This window comes from Silene latifolia, chromosome 4 (assembly GCF_048544455.1).
Source record: "Silene latifolia isolate original U9 population chromosome 4, ASM4854445v1, whole genome shotgun sequence".
Lineage (NCBI taxonomy): Eukaryota > Viridiplantae > Streptophyta > Magnoliopsida > Caryophyllales > Caryophyllaceae > Silene > Silene latifolia.
Window position 1 is genome coordinate 13605862 of NC_133529.1, and position 18218 is coordinate 13624079.

The 18218-nt window shown below is 37.0% G+C and overlaps 2 protein-coding genes and 1 long non-coding RNA gene across 17 annotated transcripts in view; 2 read left to right on the forward strand and 1 right to left on the reverse strand.

The window, feature by feature from the left end:
• LOC141653029 (uncharacterized) overlaps positions 1-18218 on the reverse strand; it is a 31971-nt gene that overhangs the window by 5820 nt on the left and 7933 nt on the right. For 12 of the 15 annotated variants that reach the window (XR_012547318.1, XR_012547306.1, XR_012547319.1 and 9 more), the window contains 3 exons: positions 5362-5530; positions 674-716; positions 10-112 (listed from right to left, as the gene is read on the reverse strand). This is a non-coding gene — a long non-coding RNA (uncharacterized LOC141653029). Of the gene's footprint in view, positions 1-9; positions 113-641; positions 717-5361; positions 5531-18218 lie in introns of all 15 variants that reach the window. The other 3 variants (XR_012547308.1, XR_012547310.1, XR_012547317.1) reach the window with 3 other exon arrangements.
• On the forward strand, positions 1804-5354 carry LOC141653858 (receptor-like protein 6). Its single transcript, XM_074461727.1, has one exon. The coding sequence runs from the start codon at positions 1804-1806 to the stop codon at positions 4744-4746; it is 2943 nt and encodes a 980-aa protein (XP_074317828.1). The 3' UTR covers positions 4747-5354.
• On the forward strand, positions 9031-18045 carry LOC141653859 (receptor-like protein 6). The gene is made up of 3 exons (XM_074461728.1): positions 9031-9159; positions 11021-11467; positions 14752-18045. The coding sequence occupies exons 1-3, from the start codon at positions 9031-9033 to the stop codon at positions 17686-17688; spliced, it is 3513 nt and encodes a 1170-aa protein (XP_074317829.1). The 3' UTR covers positions 17689-18045.

The window sequence follows — 18218 nt, forward strand, 5'->3', positions numbered from 1 at the left end:
CGGGATCACCTCTACGGTGAATTGAGGACTCCATGAAGGCGGAAGAAGGCGCATTTCTGTGGATGTGTGCAGCCTGCTACCATGGCCATGGGCTCTGAATCTCTGATTGAGGCTGTCAGCATATCTTTAAGGTTAGGATTTTCGATTACTTAGATTTAGTGCCATGATTGTTCATACAACTTATATATATATTCTGTATTAGAACTTTTAGACTTAAATATAATCCCGTTATTTTTAAGGGAAGGAAAGTCCGGTGTTTAATAAACTGCAGTTTAGGCTTCGAGGAATCCAATCTCTTGGATAAAGCTGCAAGTTTGTATGATGAAGAATAACAACTTTCATGGCAAGTGGTTTCGGAATTGAGCGATGGGTTTTACAGCTTCAGAGACATAATTCCAGCTCATGTTTCTCACCTTAATTTACAAAAATCCAATATTTTACTTTCGGTCGATTCAATATTGTCATTTGAATATGATGAGATAATTCTAATGTCATTTTCTTCATGAAATACCTACGAAAATTCTACTTTTATTTAAGGTGGTGTATATTTGACCGCTTGGTCACCAACTCACCATCGGCCGAAGCCTTTGAGACTCTAAAGTCTAAGCTAATGATGTAGCTCAGATAAATAGATGGCTAACCTACACGGCTACACCCTGACAAAGTGACAAACCTTGGCATTTGATCTCTTTTGATAGTTTTTGGATTTCCACCATCTGGTTCAAAAATAAATTCAGGGTGAGTAGGAGAGCATTTACATAAGACGTAAAAATCCTCCCTTGTAAACTCCAATAGTCAATACTACCACATCCGCGAGTTCAAACTTAATAGTTGACACTTCAAGGTTAAACTTCAAGGTCTGGTATGTATGGACTATGTCAACCTTTTTGACAAGTAGCTGAGTCAAGTCTCAGTCGTTTTATCAAGTCTTCCGTCCTCACTCCATGCATTCAGATAATATCATCCACCAAATCTCAGCAAACTTATGTTGCCATAAAACAATTGGTATAAGTCTCTAACCTAACCTCTATCGCTGTCACACACAATCACATCTATTAATCAATACACAAGTAGCTCCTCATTGTTGCTCCAAGAGTACAAGTCTCTAACTGCCCCAAGAAATTTGGGCCTGATTAGCTAAATTTTCAGGTATGTAGATATAATTGAATAAAAAAACTTAGGAGAGGCGAGAAGACCTATTATTAATTGAATTAGGTTTAGTACAATTGGAAAGTAATATATACTTCCTATGATGGAGAGATTTTTATATCTCTTGAAAGAGGGAAAATGGATCCCTCTGGAGGGAAACTGCACCATTAAAAGTCAAATATGAATCTATAGCATTAATATGCAAGTTTTGTAACCACTAAACAACATACCAAATTAAACAAAGAGGTTGTCGGATGTGTAAGGACCTATTGTTACGACTAAAACTTCAATTCAGTTCAGATGTGACATCTGTGATTCAGTAATGTCTAGTTTAATTCAGTTCAAATCTATTTAGTTGAGACCCGTAAAAAAGAACAGGATCTTAGTGAATAGAGCACAATAGCAATATTGACATTCATTTGGTTGATAGATTGAAAAAACAGTCGCACCTGCTGTCCCCACATGCCCCACAACAGCGGTCAACCTCAAAACCTTGGTCACTTATTAAAGCAACACAGTTTTCATATTTTCATATCTATCGAAATATTAAAAATCTGAAACTTCATAAATATGATAAAATCAATGCATCTTTTGTTGTACTTGTTCAGCCTAGTTCTAGTGTCTTTTAAAATCACAATTATACATTCTACCTCCATGTATTATTTTCAGCTACCATGTCTTGATCAAGAGCGGCTAGCCCTGTTGCAGTTCAAGAATAGTTTCCACATAGACTGTTCAAGTGACACTGTTTATAGGCAGGCAGATATCATACCGTATGAGAAGATGAAATCATGGGAAAGTGTGGATTGCTGTTCATGGGACGGGGTGGAATGCGACAGGAAATCAGGTCATGTGATCGGCCTTGACCTCACAGCCAGTTGTCTTTTCGGTAATTTTCCCTCAAACAGCACCATCTTTAACCTAGCATTTCTAAGAAAGTTTAGCCTTGGTTATAATAACTTCAACTATTCTAGCATCCCTTCAGAACTCAACCAACTTTCCAAGTTGCAAGTCCTTAGGCTCTTTAACTCAAAATTTAGTGGCCAGATACCAACAGAAATTTCAAAACTGTCCGAGCTCGTTGTCCTAGAACTTGGAGATGACTGGATGGAAACTACATTGCTCAAGCTTCAAAATCCTTCCCTTGACAAGTTAATTCAAAATCTCACTCATCTGCAAGAGCTCAATTTAGAAAATGTTGATGTGTCCTCTACTGTGCCAGTTAGCCTCCAAAACATGACCACTTTAAAACAGATTAGCATTAATGATTGTAATTTGCACGGTAAGCTTCCACCAAACCTTTTCCGCTTGCCACACCTTGAAACCCTCATATTGACTTTCAATGACGCTATTGACGGGTCTCTTCCTGAGTTTCAATGGCACAATCCTCTCAAAAGGATTTCTCTATCTGGCACATCGTTGTCCGGAGATTTGCCACCTTCAATTGGAAGACTTGCTCAACTGGAACAGCTTAAATTATCATTTTGTCAAATATCAGGATCTATCCCATCTTCTCTTGGTAACCTGACAAAGCTCTCTCATTTATACCTTGATGACAATGATATTAGTGGTGTCGTTCCACCCTCGATATCAAATCTAACAAATCTTGAAGCTCTATATCTCATGAGCCTCAACGCTTACCCTGGACAACTGATCTCAAACTTAGCTAAGTTACATAAATTGACTGGTGTTGGCTTCAGTGGAATGACGTTAAGATCTAAGATCCCACCTTCTTTCGCCAACCTTACTGAGCTTCGTGAATTATATCTCAGCAATACTCAAGTAGTGGGTCTACTTCCACAGTGGTTAGGAAATCTAACCCAACTAGAGACTCTAGCACTGGGAGGAAATCAGTTGGAAGGTCCAATACCGCATTGGATTACTCAACTAATAAATCTACAAGGTTTGGTACTGTCCTACAATAACTTGTTTGGCAACTTTGAGACATTTTCTAGTTTAGAAAAACTCCGGTTTCTTGATTTATCTGGTACCAGCCTGACATTTCCCCCAAATTCACAGACCAATTCATCTCTTTCCAATCTACAACTCCTCTGGCTAGTATCTTGCAGATTAACTGAATTTCCAGTATTCTTGCGAGATCAGCAAAAGCTAGAGCATTTGCGGCTTGAGCAAAACCTTATCAAGGGGAATATTCCACAGTGGTTTGTGAACACAAGTAAAGAAAGTCTCCTGAGACTTGAGCTTGCTCATAACAATTTGACTGGTTTTGAACAGCCAGTGACAATCCTTCCATGGACTCGCTTGGAAGTATTTGACATTGAAGGTAATAACTTCCAAGGAGAACTTCCTATTCCACCATTGTCTATAAAGAGTTACGATGTCTCAAACAATTTGTTTACGGGACTAATACCGAAACAAATATGCATGACTAGATCTCTAATCAAGCTCGATTTGTCCAATAACAACTTGAGTAGCCAGCTGATCCCTCCTTGCATAGGTGATCAGCTTGGCAATTCATTACAAGTTTTGAACTTGAGAGGAAATAATTTCCATGGCAGTATGCCCACATCTTTCTCATCAAACTGCAATATAAAGATGATAAACCTGAGTGAAAATCAATTGGAAGGTGACCTGCCAAGGTCATTGGCGAATTGTACAATACTCGAGGTTCTTGATATAGGAACAAATCATATAAATGATACGTTTCCATCTTGGTTAGGAAGTCTCCCCAACATGGAAGTTTTGGTTCTGAGCCATAACAACTTTCATGGAAGCATCTTTGATCAACATTTAGGTCGTCAGTTTAGTAGTCTGCGCATCATTGATTTATCACACAACTTTTATTCCGGAGATTTACCATGGAGTTATCTTCGAAATTGGAGCAACATGATGGGCGTGAGAGAAGGACAATCTAATTCATATAATACAAGGATTATGTTTTCAGTGAGGGCGGGTGAAGATGAAGAGGGTTCTGTGTTTGTAGAGGCATTTGAATACTCGATGACTATAACAAGCAAAGGCAACGAGCGCCTTTACTCAAAGATACTTGAAGTCTTTAGAGTCATCGACTTCTCCAGCAATAACTTCACAGGCAAGATTCCAGATGTCATTGGGGATCTGAAAGGGCTGCAAGCCCTCAACTTATCGAACAACAATCTAGATGGCAGGATTCCGGCCTCAGTGGCTAATATGATAGATCTTGAGTCATTGGACCTTTCTCGGAACAAGCTCTACGGAGTCATTCACCCAGAATTGGTTCAATTAACATCTCTTGAGGTCTTTGATGTTTCCTACAATGACTTAGAAGGCCCGATACCACAAGGAAACCAGTTTGACACCTTCCTAAGTGGCTCTTATGTGGGAAACTCACGACTGTGTGGAAACCTAATATCTAAAAAATGTAACAATGCCGAAGCTCCGGAATCCCCGCCAATGACAGAGGACGGGCACAATGAGCATTCCAGATTAGTTGACTGGGTAGTTAGAGCATGTGGGTGTGTGAGCGGATTTATAATTGGTTTTGTAATTGGGAAGCTCTACATTACTGACAAGTACCATGAATGGTTTATGGAGACGCTTCAACAGAGGCCAAGGAGGAAAGTAAAGAGAGCAACAAGGCAGCACCGTCGACGTTGAATCTGCTAGTCTAATGCCTTTAGTTATGTGTTAAGCAAGTTGTCTCTCATGTTTTACCTTTTATACACCATATTACTCATCAAATAAAGTATATTTCTAATGAATTATTTTCCTTATTCATCGCTCTGTACTATCAAACCCGAATGTTTCTCCAAGTAACTTTTTTTTTGTCAATTTACAGCAATTTAAAGTCATAAATACCATCATAGGAAATAAAATTTCTAGGAAGTCTCCTAACTCCTATGGGACTCTCTCACATTAAGATAATGTGCAACATAACATATATAACACACTAGAAACAGACAAAAAGAAAATAATAAAAACATGGAATAAAAAGTAAATTATTATCTATCGTGTGAGAGCTCGTGTTAAGTTTATCGTGAGACCGTCTTTATATAAGACGTAGTTAATAAATTCACGACTGAATTCAATTGATACAATTTCAGACAAAACCAACAATTAAATATAAGCTAAAATACAAAGAAAAATCACAACTTTCTGCACAATCAGATGGAAATCATGAAGCAAACAAAAAAAACTAATCTTATACTACTATGTTTCAGTCATATGCGCTATTAACAGCTAAATGTGCGATAAAATTCAATTTGGGCTTACCTGGAGAGGACAGCTCTTGTGCACAGCAACTGGAAGGATCACTTCAAGGAACCCAGTTAAAATGCTGGTGAGGATACGAAATGCTTGTTACTTGTCATAGGCAAACGTGTGTTCAACGAACCTTCATCAAGTGTCATGTTCTTTCGGACTGTTTTGCAACTGAAACCATCTAAATTGAAATAAACTGTAATAAATAACAAAACAAATCGAGTCTGAAAGAACAAGGCACCGCCATGATGAAATTCATCAAAGACCGGTCCCCAAACAATATCATCTATTCATCTCATGCATAATCATTGAAGGTTAAAATAGCCGTAAGGAGGTCTTCTTTCCCTTATTCATCACTATGTGCATCAAACCTAATGTTTATCCAAGTATGATATTTCATAAATACCCTCCTCGAACACACAATTTCTTACTCCACAACATTACCCCCGAGCCTCAAGATTATCTCAAATTTGGGGTAAGAAGTGCCTTGTGTACGCAACCTTACCAGCAACACAAATAGGTTATTTCCAAATGATCCAAAAAAAAAAAAAAATTACGAACTGCATCAAAATGACTGCTGATTGTCTACTACTCCATCACAAAAAGATGCACAACTAGTTTAGTGAACCATTTTCCGTTATTCTATAATAAACGAGAAATTTCTCACTCAACTTGGCATCATTACCCTCAAAATTAATCCATAATTTAAGTGTATTACCATAATTCTCAGTAAATACGTAGTTAACAAATCCATAAACTAAATTTAGTTGTTAAAATTTCTTGTAAAATCAATCTCCTATATACTAAATGAATAGGTGATTTCTATCATTTTCCCGCCAAAAAACATATTCTCAAAAAAGGAAATAAATGATAATTATGTTCATTCACTAAATAAGGAAGCTAACAATAACAATTTAATTCATTTATTATATTTTCATTAAAATTAATCTTTTCATCAAATTATATTATTTTCACTAAACTCTAAATTATGATATTTTAATTAAAACAAAATAAAATTGATAGAAAATTATAAATTGCTAAATCTTTTATTAATCCTATTATTAGATGATAAGTACAGTTGACCCATATTCGGTATAAAACAAAAACTAGAAATTGTTGTTATTACTTTCATAACAAAAAAAAAAAAAACTGAAAAAAAAAATATAAATTGAAACTCATCAACTTTATGCTATAAAAATATTTTTCATTAAAATATATTTCAACTAATTACTTAATTCTCTTAACTAATTTTCAGTTCTAGCTTTTATTTATCAAAGCAAAATACAATGATAAGAAAGGTAAATAACTATAAGATACCAATATTATATAAATAAGTGTATAAAAATATTAAACTATAAGTAGCGTGCATATAATACACGGGGTCATATAATGCACGGGGTCCAAACTAGTTATATCATTAATAATATAAAAATGCAAAGAAAAATCAGAAATTTCATGAACTAATCAGACAGAAGTCAAATCATCGATCAAAAGAATACTAATCAGACAGTAATAAATGCAAAATCATAACCAATTAACAGCTGAATCTATGGTAATTTTTAGTTAAAACGAGAAATGGGGGAAAATTTAGTTGTTAAAATTTCTTGTAAAATCAATTATATCAATAATAATCTAAAAATGCAAAGAAAATTCACAATATCCTGAACTTATCAGACAGAAGTCAAATTATCGATCAAAAAAAATACTAATCAGACAGTAAAAAATGCAAAATCATAAGCAATGAACAGCTGAATGTTTTAAGATAAAACGAGAAATGGGGAAAAATCGGGCGAACCTGAGAAATAGACTCATCGGTGGTTACTCATCTTTGATTTCTTCGAATTTGATGGAAGCATTGCCCAGATAATGCATATTCAATTGGAAAAATTGATTTGGGCGAAAATTCCGACTAATTCGGCGGGAAAAATAATTAATACGCACGCAACTACAGTCTATAGCAAGGTTACCTAATTCGCTCGTCCCCTCCGAATTGCGAATTAATTCGAACGAATTAATTCACAATTCATTTTCATCTTAATTCGTCCCAATTCGCGAATTATTCATTTGAGATAAGCGAATTATATGATTATCTTAAAAACCAAAAAAAATCGGGAAAAATTGAAGTATAGGCGAGATACCCTGGTTATTTTGAAGTTTGAACTTTGAAGCCAAGACAATGATTTGATTCACTATGTAGATTTGTAGATTTAGCTTTAATTTGATTTTGATTTTGACGAGGAAGATGATTTTTTTAGCTTTGTTGATATAAAAGAATAATTCTTTTGCGAATTGGATTCGACGAATTACCGAATTTTAAAATAATGTAATTCGCCAGCGAATTGAATTCGCTAAATTGAGCGAATCGCGAATTAGAATTAAGAAAGCGAATTGAACGAATTGCGAATCCGGTAACCCTGGTCTATAGTAGAAGTATACTGGACTGGCTGGACACCGCAGTACCGTAGTACTGTAGTTTAGAAAGACCGGTTACAGAAAATCCATTCTACACAAATTCTCGCGTTAAGCGGCTTTATCCAAAAGTTTTTTTTTTCTCTCACTTTTACGTAGCCTTTTACTACCCTTTTCCTAAATCTAAATAAATTAGATTTTTTATATACCATTTTCCCTAAAATTAAAACCAATTCTTCTAAAACTTGAACAATGGATTACAATTTTTCAAATTCTTCAATTAATGAATTACGTAATTTATTTTCGCAGTACATATTTTACTCATTTCAATACTTTTTGCACCAAATTTTCCATTTACTACCCTTAACTAAAAAAACATCAAATTTAATTCTCTCTTCTTTCTCTCTATTGTTACATCTTTATCTTCCTTTAACCTCCTTCAATTATTCAATTATGAATAATTATTCGTATATAGAACATGTATTTAATTCACTAATTCATTACAATTAATCAAATTGACTCCTTTATACAGTAGTTTTGTAAGTTTTTAATTAGGGTTTTTGTTCAAATTAATAATTGTTAATTGGTATGGGATGGTGGGGTATTGGTGTAGTAAGATGTCGCCATCGACATCGGCAAGCGCCGCCGGCAAGAGGGATGTCGGTCTGTCGCCAGAATCCGTTTGTTTGGCCAGCAAGGAGGGAGAGGACGAGAGGGAGGTGGTGTGGGAAGGAGAGATGTGTAGGGTGATGTCATCTGAGAAAGTAGCAGATTATGTAGTTTGACTAATTTTTTTTCTTATTTTTTTGCAATGTACTGTACTTACACAAGTACACAGTCGTAAACAATGGTTTCAACTTTCACATAGTACACAATGGTTTCACGTATTACACTGTACGTACCACCTCTGACCCACCCGGACCCCATGCCGGCGGTTTGGTCGGCCGACAAAGTCTCTTCCTACCGGCGACCATCATCCCCCTACAACGACGACATGAGATGGAAATAAGGTGATACGAAATTAGGGGGGAATGTATGTGAAATTAGAGAGAAGTTAGAGAGGGAAAATGAGACTAAAAATGTGAGGGGTATAATTGTCAAATGTGTACTACGATGAGTAAAATGTGTACTGCGAAAATCAACACCCATGAATTAATACGAGTACTAATTTGTTTAGCAATTATTAAAAACTTGTTCATGTTCATTGTTTATTAATTATTTTGTCTTAAAATTAGGGATTATAATCACACTAAAAGTTCTTCAATTATGTTCATGGCGGAAGGCATGGTGGTTTGTTTGATGGACCGTGGTGTTTGGGGCAAGGGCATGGTGGACGACGATGGTCAGAGAAGGGATATGGTGCAGGATGGCGGTGATCAGAGCAGAGAAGGGCAGTGCGGGGTAAGGGGAGAGGTGGGCTGTGAAGGAGGGCTGTAGGTCAGGTGGTCGGTGATCGGAGTCGCAGGGGAGGGGAAGTGCAGGGGAGGGGTCACTGGGTTACTGTAACTGTTTGTTCATCGTTTTTTTTTTTTTTGGTTTTTTGATAACTGCTACCACATGTAATTCAGATTTTACCAACTGCTACCAAAGTAAAATCAATACTATATATTAATTCCAGAAACCAAGGGACTTCAATGTAATTAAAGAAAGTTATACAAATTAATTATACTATATAGTTTTAAATCACTAGCACCGTGTGATGGACCCGATTAAGGGTTCTCAATGCAAATATTATATAGTTTGGGTTAAAATTAAATTATATAGAAGCTTGGTAATTTTCCTGAATATGGTCAATTTCCTTAAAATAAAATAATTAATTAAGATGGTCAATTTCAAGGAAACTAAAAGAAAGAAGATGCTTAGTAATTTTCCTAAATATTTATAGAAGACTAGAAGATGGTTAATTTTTTTAAAATAAAATAATTAATTATTATAAACATGCACACTTATGGTATTAATTATTATCATCATAAAATTATATATTAAATTTAAATTTACGCAATTTTATTAAATTTTATAGTTTATTAGATTAGATGTATAGAAATATTAATTATTTAACATACAAAAATATAATAATTAGGTTATAAATAATTCAAGTTAGATTCCATAATATATAATATTGCATAATTCTTTCGATATGGTTTAATGCATATATGTAATATATTTATATCAATATATAATCCTCTTAAAATTGCTTGCCTAAGTAGAAAAAGTAATTTCGTCAGTAAATAAAAGAATTGTAGTAACATTGGATATAGTTATATGATAGTAATCACTCATTTGAATAGTAAAAGTAACAATATTATCAACGAGATTAGTGAGAGTGGTAGAAACAACAACGGGAGTAATGAAATAATCAATATTAATACGGCAGTAGTGAAAGTAACAATAATTATGGCTGGAGTACGAAAGTATCAATATTAATGCGACAATAGTGACAGTAACAATAATTATGGCGGGAGTAGTGAAAGTAACAATGATTACGGGCAAGTAGTGAAATGTTATTGCTATTGTTTCATTAATAAGAGTAAAATATTAATAGCGGGAGTAGTGAATTTGTCTCAAAATTTATTTCATCGTAATTTTAGTATATGTTATAAAAAATATATTAATGATAAATTTGTGGGGTATACGACTTTAAATAATTTTATTTAATGAAAACAAATATTAATGGTGAGTACAGGTAGTCCGGGCGAAGCCGGGCACCAATACTATTTGTTTAAAAACTGCTACCAATATTGTTGGTTCGGTTTAAAACTAACTACCAAATGAGCACGAACCTATTTGCGCATGAAAAGACAGTAATACCCCTATTTTACACTCCTCCCTCCCATATCAACCCATTACCCAAACTTATCCCCCTTACTCATATTCAAGCTAATTAACTTCTCATTTTACTTCCCAATTAAATTGGGGCTTTTAGAAATCAGCTAAATCGTCTCAATTTCTGATAAGTTTAGAAGAGTATAGAATGTAAAGGAGAGGAGAAGGTGAAGTCTGTATCATTCAATTAATCGTTGGTCTCTTTATAAGGCTTACAATGTGAGCCTAACCCTAGTAATTTTAGGGAATACAATAAGAATATGATCGGTTCCCTTCGGTTTGGCGAAATCTAATTTGGGAGTGTATCTCCACGGTCTCGTATAGGGTTCTCATTAATGGTGAGCCCTCCGCGTCCTTCCGCTCCTCTTGCGGTCTTCGTCAGGGTGACCCTTTATCACCCTATCTTTTTATTATTTGTATGGAAATCTTATCTCGACAGCTGACTAAAGCTGAGAAAGCTGGCAATCTTCTGGGCCTCAAGGTTTCAAGATATGCGCCTACTATTTCTCACCTTTTTTATGCTGACGACGCTCTCCTATGTTGTAAAGCTACTCCTGCCTCTTTTGAGGTTTTACGGGATCTTTTCAAGGAATTCGAGTTTGTTTCGGGACAGATGATAAATCTGAATAAATCCTTCCTAAAATTCAGCCCTAACGCGCCTTCTGATTTTCGATCGCATTTGTCTTCAATTCTGAAGATGACGACTACTAGCTCTTTTGGCAACTACTTAGGTGTGCCGGTTGATATCCCACGTAAACGATCTCAGGCTTTCCACCCTCTCCTTGACAAGCTGACAACGCGCATTGCCTCGTGGTCATCACTTCATCTTAGCCAACCTTGTAAGTTGATCGTCATCTCTGCAATTCTGCTTGCCTCACTTAATCATGTAATGGCTCTGTTCCTATTCCCTTGGGATATGTCTTAAGATTGATTCTCGATTGCCGCTTTTTGGTGGCGCAATGACTGGAAACGTCATTCCATCCACTGGGTTTCAAGAGAAGTTTTGCAAGCACCTAGGGATTGTGGAGGTCTTGGCATTAAAAACACCTTTATTTTAAGTCAGGCCTCGCTTCTTAAAAATTTTTGGCGAATTAAATCTCACCCTTCGGGTTTAACCGCGGGTATTTGGTTCCAAAATATGGCCGCGACTTGCCCATCCGGCCGCAAAATCTCGCATCTCACAACCATCTTTTTTATGGACCGGCATTTGTCGTGCGGTAGTCGCTTTACACCACCTTATCTTTGGAAAATTGGAAATGGTAAACTGATTAATCTTTGGTCGAGCCGTTGGATACACGGTGAGCTTCCCTCTATCCACCCCTCTGCGACTCCTCCTCCTCCGTCTTTATCTGCCCTTTTGCTCCCTTCAGGCGACTGGAATCCAGCTGCAGTTTTCCGTTATTTTGACGCTCGGTGTGCTAAGGAAATCATCACTATGGAGCCTCCTGCTGAAATTGATGACTTCCTTTTTATCGGAAATTTACGGAGGATGGCAATTATTCTACTAAATCGGGTTACTATTTCCTCTCGGTCTAAGGTTTCGCTCACTTTGTACTCTATCTTTTGCCAATAAGTTCCGTGGAAACTCATATGGAAGTTGCGCGCCTCAACTAAGTTCCCACTTCTCTTGTGGAGATTGGCGCACAACATCCTGCCAACGAATGTAAATTTGGTGTCGAGGGGTGCAAAGTCGAGTCCTCTTTGCCACCTATGTCACTCTTCACCGAGACTACGGAGCATTTATTCCGTTCATGTACGGTAACACAACATATATGGAAATCCTCTGCGCTTGGAATTAACACTTCAAACAAATCCTACCATCCCCTTTACACTGGCTCACGATTTTCTCTCCTATATTCAACGTCAATCCTCTACTTCGGATAACCGTCTACTTTATTTCTGTTGTGTTCTTCGGGCCATCCGGTTCGGAATTCGGTGGTTTTTCGGGATGGCCCGATGGATCCAAGGCGTATATGTCATCTTACGGATCACCTCGCTGCTTCCCATACCCAACTTCCTGGTATTTGGTCTTCTCTGTTCGTATCCTCTCCAGTGACCAAACTCTCTTGTGATGTCCAATCACCACAACCACTTCACCAGGCAGCGGTCTCTTTCTATGTTTTGATTAGCAGATCAACACCAAAGATCAGTTTCACCTGTTCCATTTCTGAATCCTTTTCTGGGACTACTACTCATACTTCTACTACTCTCACTACGATCCGAGTCCGTTCCTATTTTGCAGCATCTACTAGAGCTCTTCTATTAGCTATGCGTCGTGCCCACTCTTCGGGCTACAGTTCTATCACCTTCAAGGTTTCTTGTCGAAAACTATATTCCGTTCTGGCAACTAATTTGTCAGTACCAATATGTGTGCGGAATTCTTTACATGAAATCCACAACTTACTTGTTCTTTATCCTTCCTGGTCTGTAAGTCTAGCTACAGGCTAGAAACTTTTATGTACTTGTTTTTTTTAATATAATCGGTTTATTGTTGTCAAAAAAAAAAAATAACATCATGGGAAGTGTAAATTTTCAATGAAATTTTCGTCACCATCTCTGAAAATATTATACAAGCAATATTGTTTTCAGCTCAATCTAACGATTTTTTTTCTTCAAATCGAATATCTTTCCGAGAATTAAGATTTGAACAAAAAAATTTATCGTAATTGGATCACGTGGCTAGGAGTTACAAACTTTGAGAGACCATATTTCTTGGTCACAATTTTTTTTCCCAAATCGTAATTCTCAGAAAGATGACCGATTTGGAAAAAATCGTCACTTTCTGATAGGGATGGCAATTATGACCCAAACCGAACCGAAGGAAAAAATTCGATCCAAACCCACCCTTTAAAAACCCATCCCCGATCCACTATTTAATAACCCATATCCATATCCACTATTGGAAAACCCGAACCAAATTCAAACCCGATCCATTTATACCCGAACCCAATCCAATCGGATATTTTTGAAAATTTAGGCTTTATTAAACTTGAAATTTCAATTCTCTTATATAAGATTAATTTTTTATGTAGTCAAATCAAGTTTTGGATTGGGTTTTGGATTATATGGTGGATCGGGTATGGATTTGGAGCGGGTATGACTTTGGAAAAAGTATAATGGATCGGGTATGGATTTTAAAATTTTGGATATGGATCGGGTATGGATATGAATATGTGATCCAATAAGTAAGTGAATCGGGTTTGGATCTTGCAAAACCCGATCCAATCCGACCCATTGCCATCCCTATTTTCTGAGCTCATAAACACGAGTTATGGCATCTTAAAACTTTCATGCTCAAAAAATTGGGTAGTTCGTGAAAAGTGTCAAATCTCAAAGACACCACGAAAATATTCCGTTTTTTCATAAAGTGTACCCCTTGTTTTGCACTAAATACCCATTTGACGGGCTATAACTCATGGTCAAAGTTCCAAAAGCATAAACTAGACAATACTGGTTAAAACTGGTAGGTCTTACATCAAGTATCAATTCAGTTAAACGTCAATGGGTAGGTAGCATTGAATCCGTCAACCTTTGGCAAGTAGCTGGTCGAGTGGTGTCTGTCGTTTTACCCTGTCTCTCACTCCATTCAGATGCTGTCATTCTCTGCAATTTTTCCAGCCCTTAACATATTACTACTAACCAGTGCTGCCCACACACGGCTACTCACTTGCACACACCACGTCGATCATACACACGAACCAGTGGCGGAAAGAGAAAACGCACATATCTATCAATCTATCATATATACACACGAACCAGTAGCGGAAGGAGAGAAGACTAGGGATCATGAGTCATGACTGGAAATGGACATGTCTGAGAATTAACTAGTTAGACAGTTCAAAACCAAAGTTGTCTAATTGTGTTCGTAAATGAAACAAAACTGATATAGACAGTCATTTGGTTCATACCTTGATGAAACAGTCCCACCTATTGTCCCCTATAACAAAGGTGATAGCATACATTTTCAGATCCTCCAGCACCAATTAAAGAAGCATACTTTTCGTCTTTCTATATCCCATCGAATTAAAAAAAAAGAAAAAAAAAAAAAAAATCTCGCACATAATAAACACCAATAACTCAAAAATGCATCCCTTCCTGTACTTGTTTAGCCTCTTTGGAGTGTCTTTTAATCTCATAATTATACATTCTCACTCTGTGTCTTCTTTTCAGCCACCGTGTCCTGATCAAGAGCGGTTAGCCTTGTTGCAGTTCAAGAATAGTTTCCATATAGACTGTTCACGTGACTCTCTTTATAGCTATCCAGATATCATACCACATGAAAAGACAAAATCATGGGTAGGACGGGAAAGTGCGGATTGCTGTTCATGGGACGGGGTGCAGTGCGACAGGAAATCGGGCCACGTGATCGGCCTTGACCTCACAGCCAGTTGTCTTTCCGGTACTTTTCCACCAAACAGCACCATCTTTAACCTGGTCTATCTAAGAAAACTCATCCTTAGTTATAATTTCTTCAACTATTCTCGAATCCCTTCTGAGCTAGACCAACTTTCTAAGTTGCAAGTCCTCAGGCTCTTTAACTCAAAATTTAGTGGCCAGATACCAGCAGAAATTTCAAAATTGTCCAATCTCGCTGTCCTAGAACTTGGAGACGACTCAATGGAAACTAGATTGCTAAAATTTCAAAATCCTTCCCTTGGCAAGCTAATTCAAAATCTCACTCATCTACAAGAGCTCGATTTAAAAAATGTTGATGTGTCCTCCACTGTGCCAGTTAATCTCCAAAACTTGACCACTTTAAAACAGATTAGCATTCATAAGTGTAATTTGTATGGTAAGCTTCCACCAAATCTTTTTCACTTGCCACATCTTGATACCCTCGTATTGAGTTTAAACAGCGATATTGTTGGGTCTCTTCCTGAGTTTAAGTGGCATAGTCCTCTCAAAAGTATTATTCTATCTGGCACATCTTTGTCCGGAGAATTGCCTCCTTCAATTGGAAGACTTGCTCAATTGGAAATTCTTGAATTATCCCATTGTCAAATATCAGGATCTATCCCATCTTCTGTAGGTAACCTGACAAAGCTCTCACATTTGTACCTTGATGATAATGATATTAGCGGTGTCATTCCACCCTCAATATCAAATCTAACAAATCTTGAAGCTCTATATCTCATGAGCCTCAACGCTATCCCTGGACAACTGATCTCAAACTTAGGTAAGTTACATAAATTGACTGGTATTGGCTTCAGTGGAATGACATTAAGATCTAAGATCCCACCTTCTTTCGCCAACCTTACTGAGCTTCGTGAATTATTTCTCAGCAATACTCAAGTAGTGGGTCAACTTCCACAGTGGTTAGGAAATCTAACCAAACTAGAGATTCTAGGACTGGGAGGAAATCAGTTGGAGGGTCCAATACCGCATTGGTTTACTCAATTAACAAATCTACAAGGTTTGATACTGCCTTCCAATAATTTGTCATGCAATTTTGAGACATTATCTGGTTTAGAAAACCTCTGTTATCTAGATTTATCAGGTAACAGCCTGACATTTCCCGCTACTTCACAGACCAATTCATCTCTTTCCAAGCTACAACTCCTATGGCTAGTATCTTGCAACTTAACTGAATTTCCAGTATTCTTGCGAGATCAGCAAAATCTAGCGCATTTGCGGCTTGAAAAAAACCTAATCAAGGGTAAAATTCCACAATGGTTAGTGAACACTAGTAAAGAAAGTCTCCTGAGTTTTGAGCTTGCTCAGAATAATTTGACTGGTTTTGAACAACCACTGACAATTCTCCCATGGACTCGCTTGGAAGTATTTGACATTCAGGGTAATAACTTCCAAGGAGAACTTCTTATCCCACCGGTGTCTATAAAGTGCTACGATGTCTCAAACAATTTGTTTTCAGGAAAAATACCGAAACAAATATGCATGGCTAGATCTCTAACCATGCTGGATTTGTCCAGCAACAACTTGAGTACTCAGTTAATCCCTCATTGCATAGGAGATCAGCTTGGCAATTCATTACAAGTTTTGAACTTGAGAGGAAATAAGTTCCATGGCGGTATCCCTGTATCTTTCACATCATACTGCAACATAAAGATGATAAACCTGAGTGAAAATCAATTGGAAGGTGACCTGCCAAGGACATTGGAGAATTGTACAAGGCTTGAGGTCTTCGATATAGGAAATAATCGTATAAATGATACTTTCCCATCATGGTTAGGAAGTTTCCCCAACTTACAAGTTTTGGTTCTGAGCCATAACAACTTTCATGGGAGCATATCAGATCAAGATTTAGGTTGTCTGTTTTGTAGTCTGCGCATCATTGATCTATCACACAACTTCTACACTGGTGACCTACCATCGAAATATCTTCGAAATTGGAGCAATATGATGGCTGTAAAGGAAGGAAAGTCTGATTCATATAGCACAAGGATTATATTTGTAGTGGGGGCTGGTGAAGATGAAGACGGAGCTGTATTTTCTGAGACACTTAAATACTCGATGACTATAACAAGCAAAGGTAGTGAGAGACTTTACTCGGAGATACTTGAAGTCTTTAGAGTAATCGATTTCTCCAGCAATAACTTCACAGGCCAGATTCCAGATGTCATTGGCGAACTCAAAGGGCTTCAAGCACTCAACTTATCGAACAACAATTTAGATGGCAGGATCCCGGCCTCGGTGGCTAACATGATAGATCTCGAGTCCTTGGACCTTTCTCGGAACATTCTGTACGGAGTAATTCCCCCAGAGTTGGCTCAAATAACATCTCTTGAGGTCTTTGATGTTTCCTACAATGACTTAGAAGGCCCCATACCACAAGGAAACCAGTTTGACACCTTCCTAAGTGGCTCTTATTTGGGAAACTCAAGACTGTGTGGAAACCTTATATCTAAAAAATGTAACAATGCAGAAGTTCCTGAATCCCTGCCAATGACAAGGGAGGAGAGCAATGAACATTCCAGATTGGTTGACTGGGTAGTTAGATCATGCGGGTGTGTGAGCGGATTTATAATTGGTATTGTCATTGGGAAGCTCTACATTACTGACAAGTACCATGAATGGTTTATGGAGACATTTCAACAAAGGCCAAGGAGGAAAGTGAAGAGGGCAACAAGACAGCAACGTCGATGTTGAATCTGTTTGCTGCCTTTAGTTATGTGTTAAGCAAGAAGTCTCTCATATGTTACCTTTATTCATCATGTTATCAGAAAAAGTATAACTTCCCTTATAATCACATATGAAACCCGAATGTTTCTCCAAGTATCATTTTTTTAGTCAATTTACAGCAATTGGTTATAAATACCATCCTAGGAACTACAATTTCAAGGAAGTCTGCTAAAAGACCGTCTCATATCTAAATAATATGCAAAATAACATATAACAAACTAAAAACAAACATGGAAACAAAAAAAAAACCATAATGTTAGGGAATTAGAGCTCTCATGCTAAGTTTATCGTAAAACCGTCTCATATAAGTACTATTGCACAATTTGTTACTCCACTCGGTACAGTTACCCTCACAATTAATTAGTATAAGCATATTACCATGATTCTCAGTGAAGGAATAGCTAACAAATCTATTGATGAAGTTCAATTGAGACAATTTCAGGCAAACCAACAATCATATGTAAGCTAAAACAACAAAGAAAAATCACAACTTTCTG

What these genes read in the sequence shown, in the direction of transcription:
- LOC141653859 (XM_074461728.1), top strand. Translation starts at nt 9,031, where the DNA reads ATGGCGGAAGGCATGGTGGTTTGTTTGATGGACCGTGGTGTTTGGGGC. An exon ending in GCAGAGAAGGGCAGTGCGGG is followed by an intron (nt 9,160 to 11,020) that starts GTAAGGGGAGAG and finishes TTATCTCGACAG; the next exon opens with CTGACTAAAGCTGAGAAAGC. An exon ending in TGCTTGCCTCACTTAATCAT is followed by an intron (nt 11,468 to 14,751) that starts GTAATGGCTCTG and finishes TCTTCTTTTCAG; the next exon opens with CCACCGTGTCCTGATCAAGA.
- LOC141653858 (XM_074461727.1), top strand. Translation starts at nt 1,804, where the DNA reads ATGTATTATTTTCAGCTACCATGTCTTGATCAAGAGCGGCTAGCCCTG.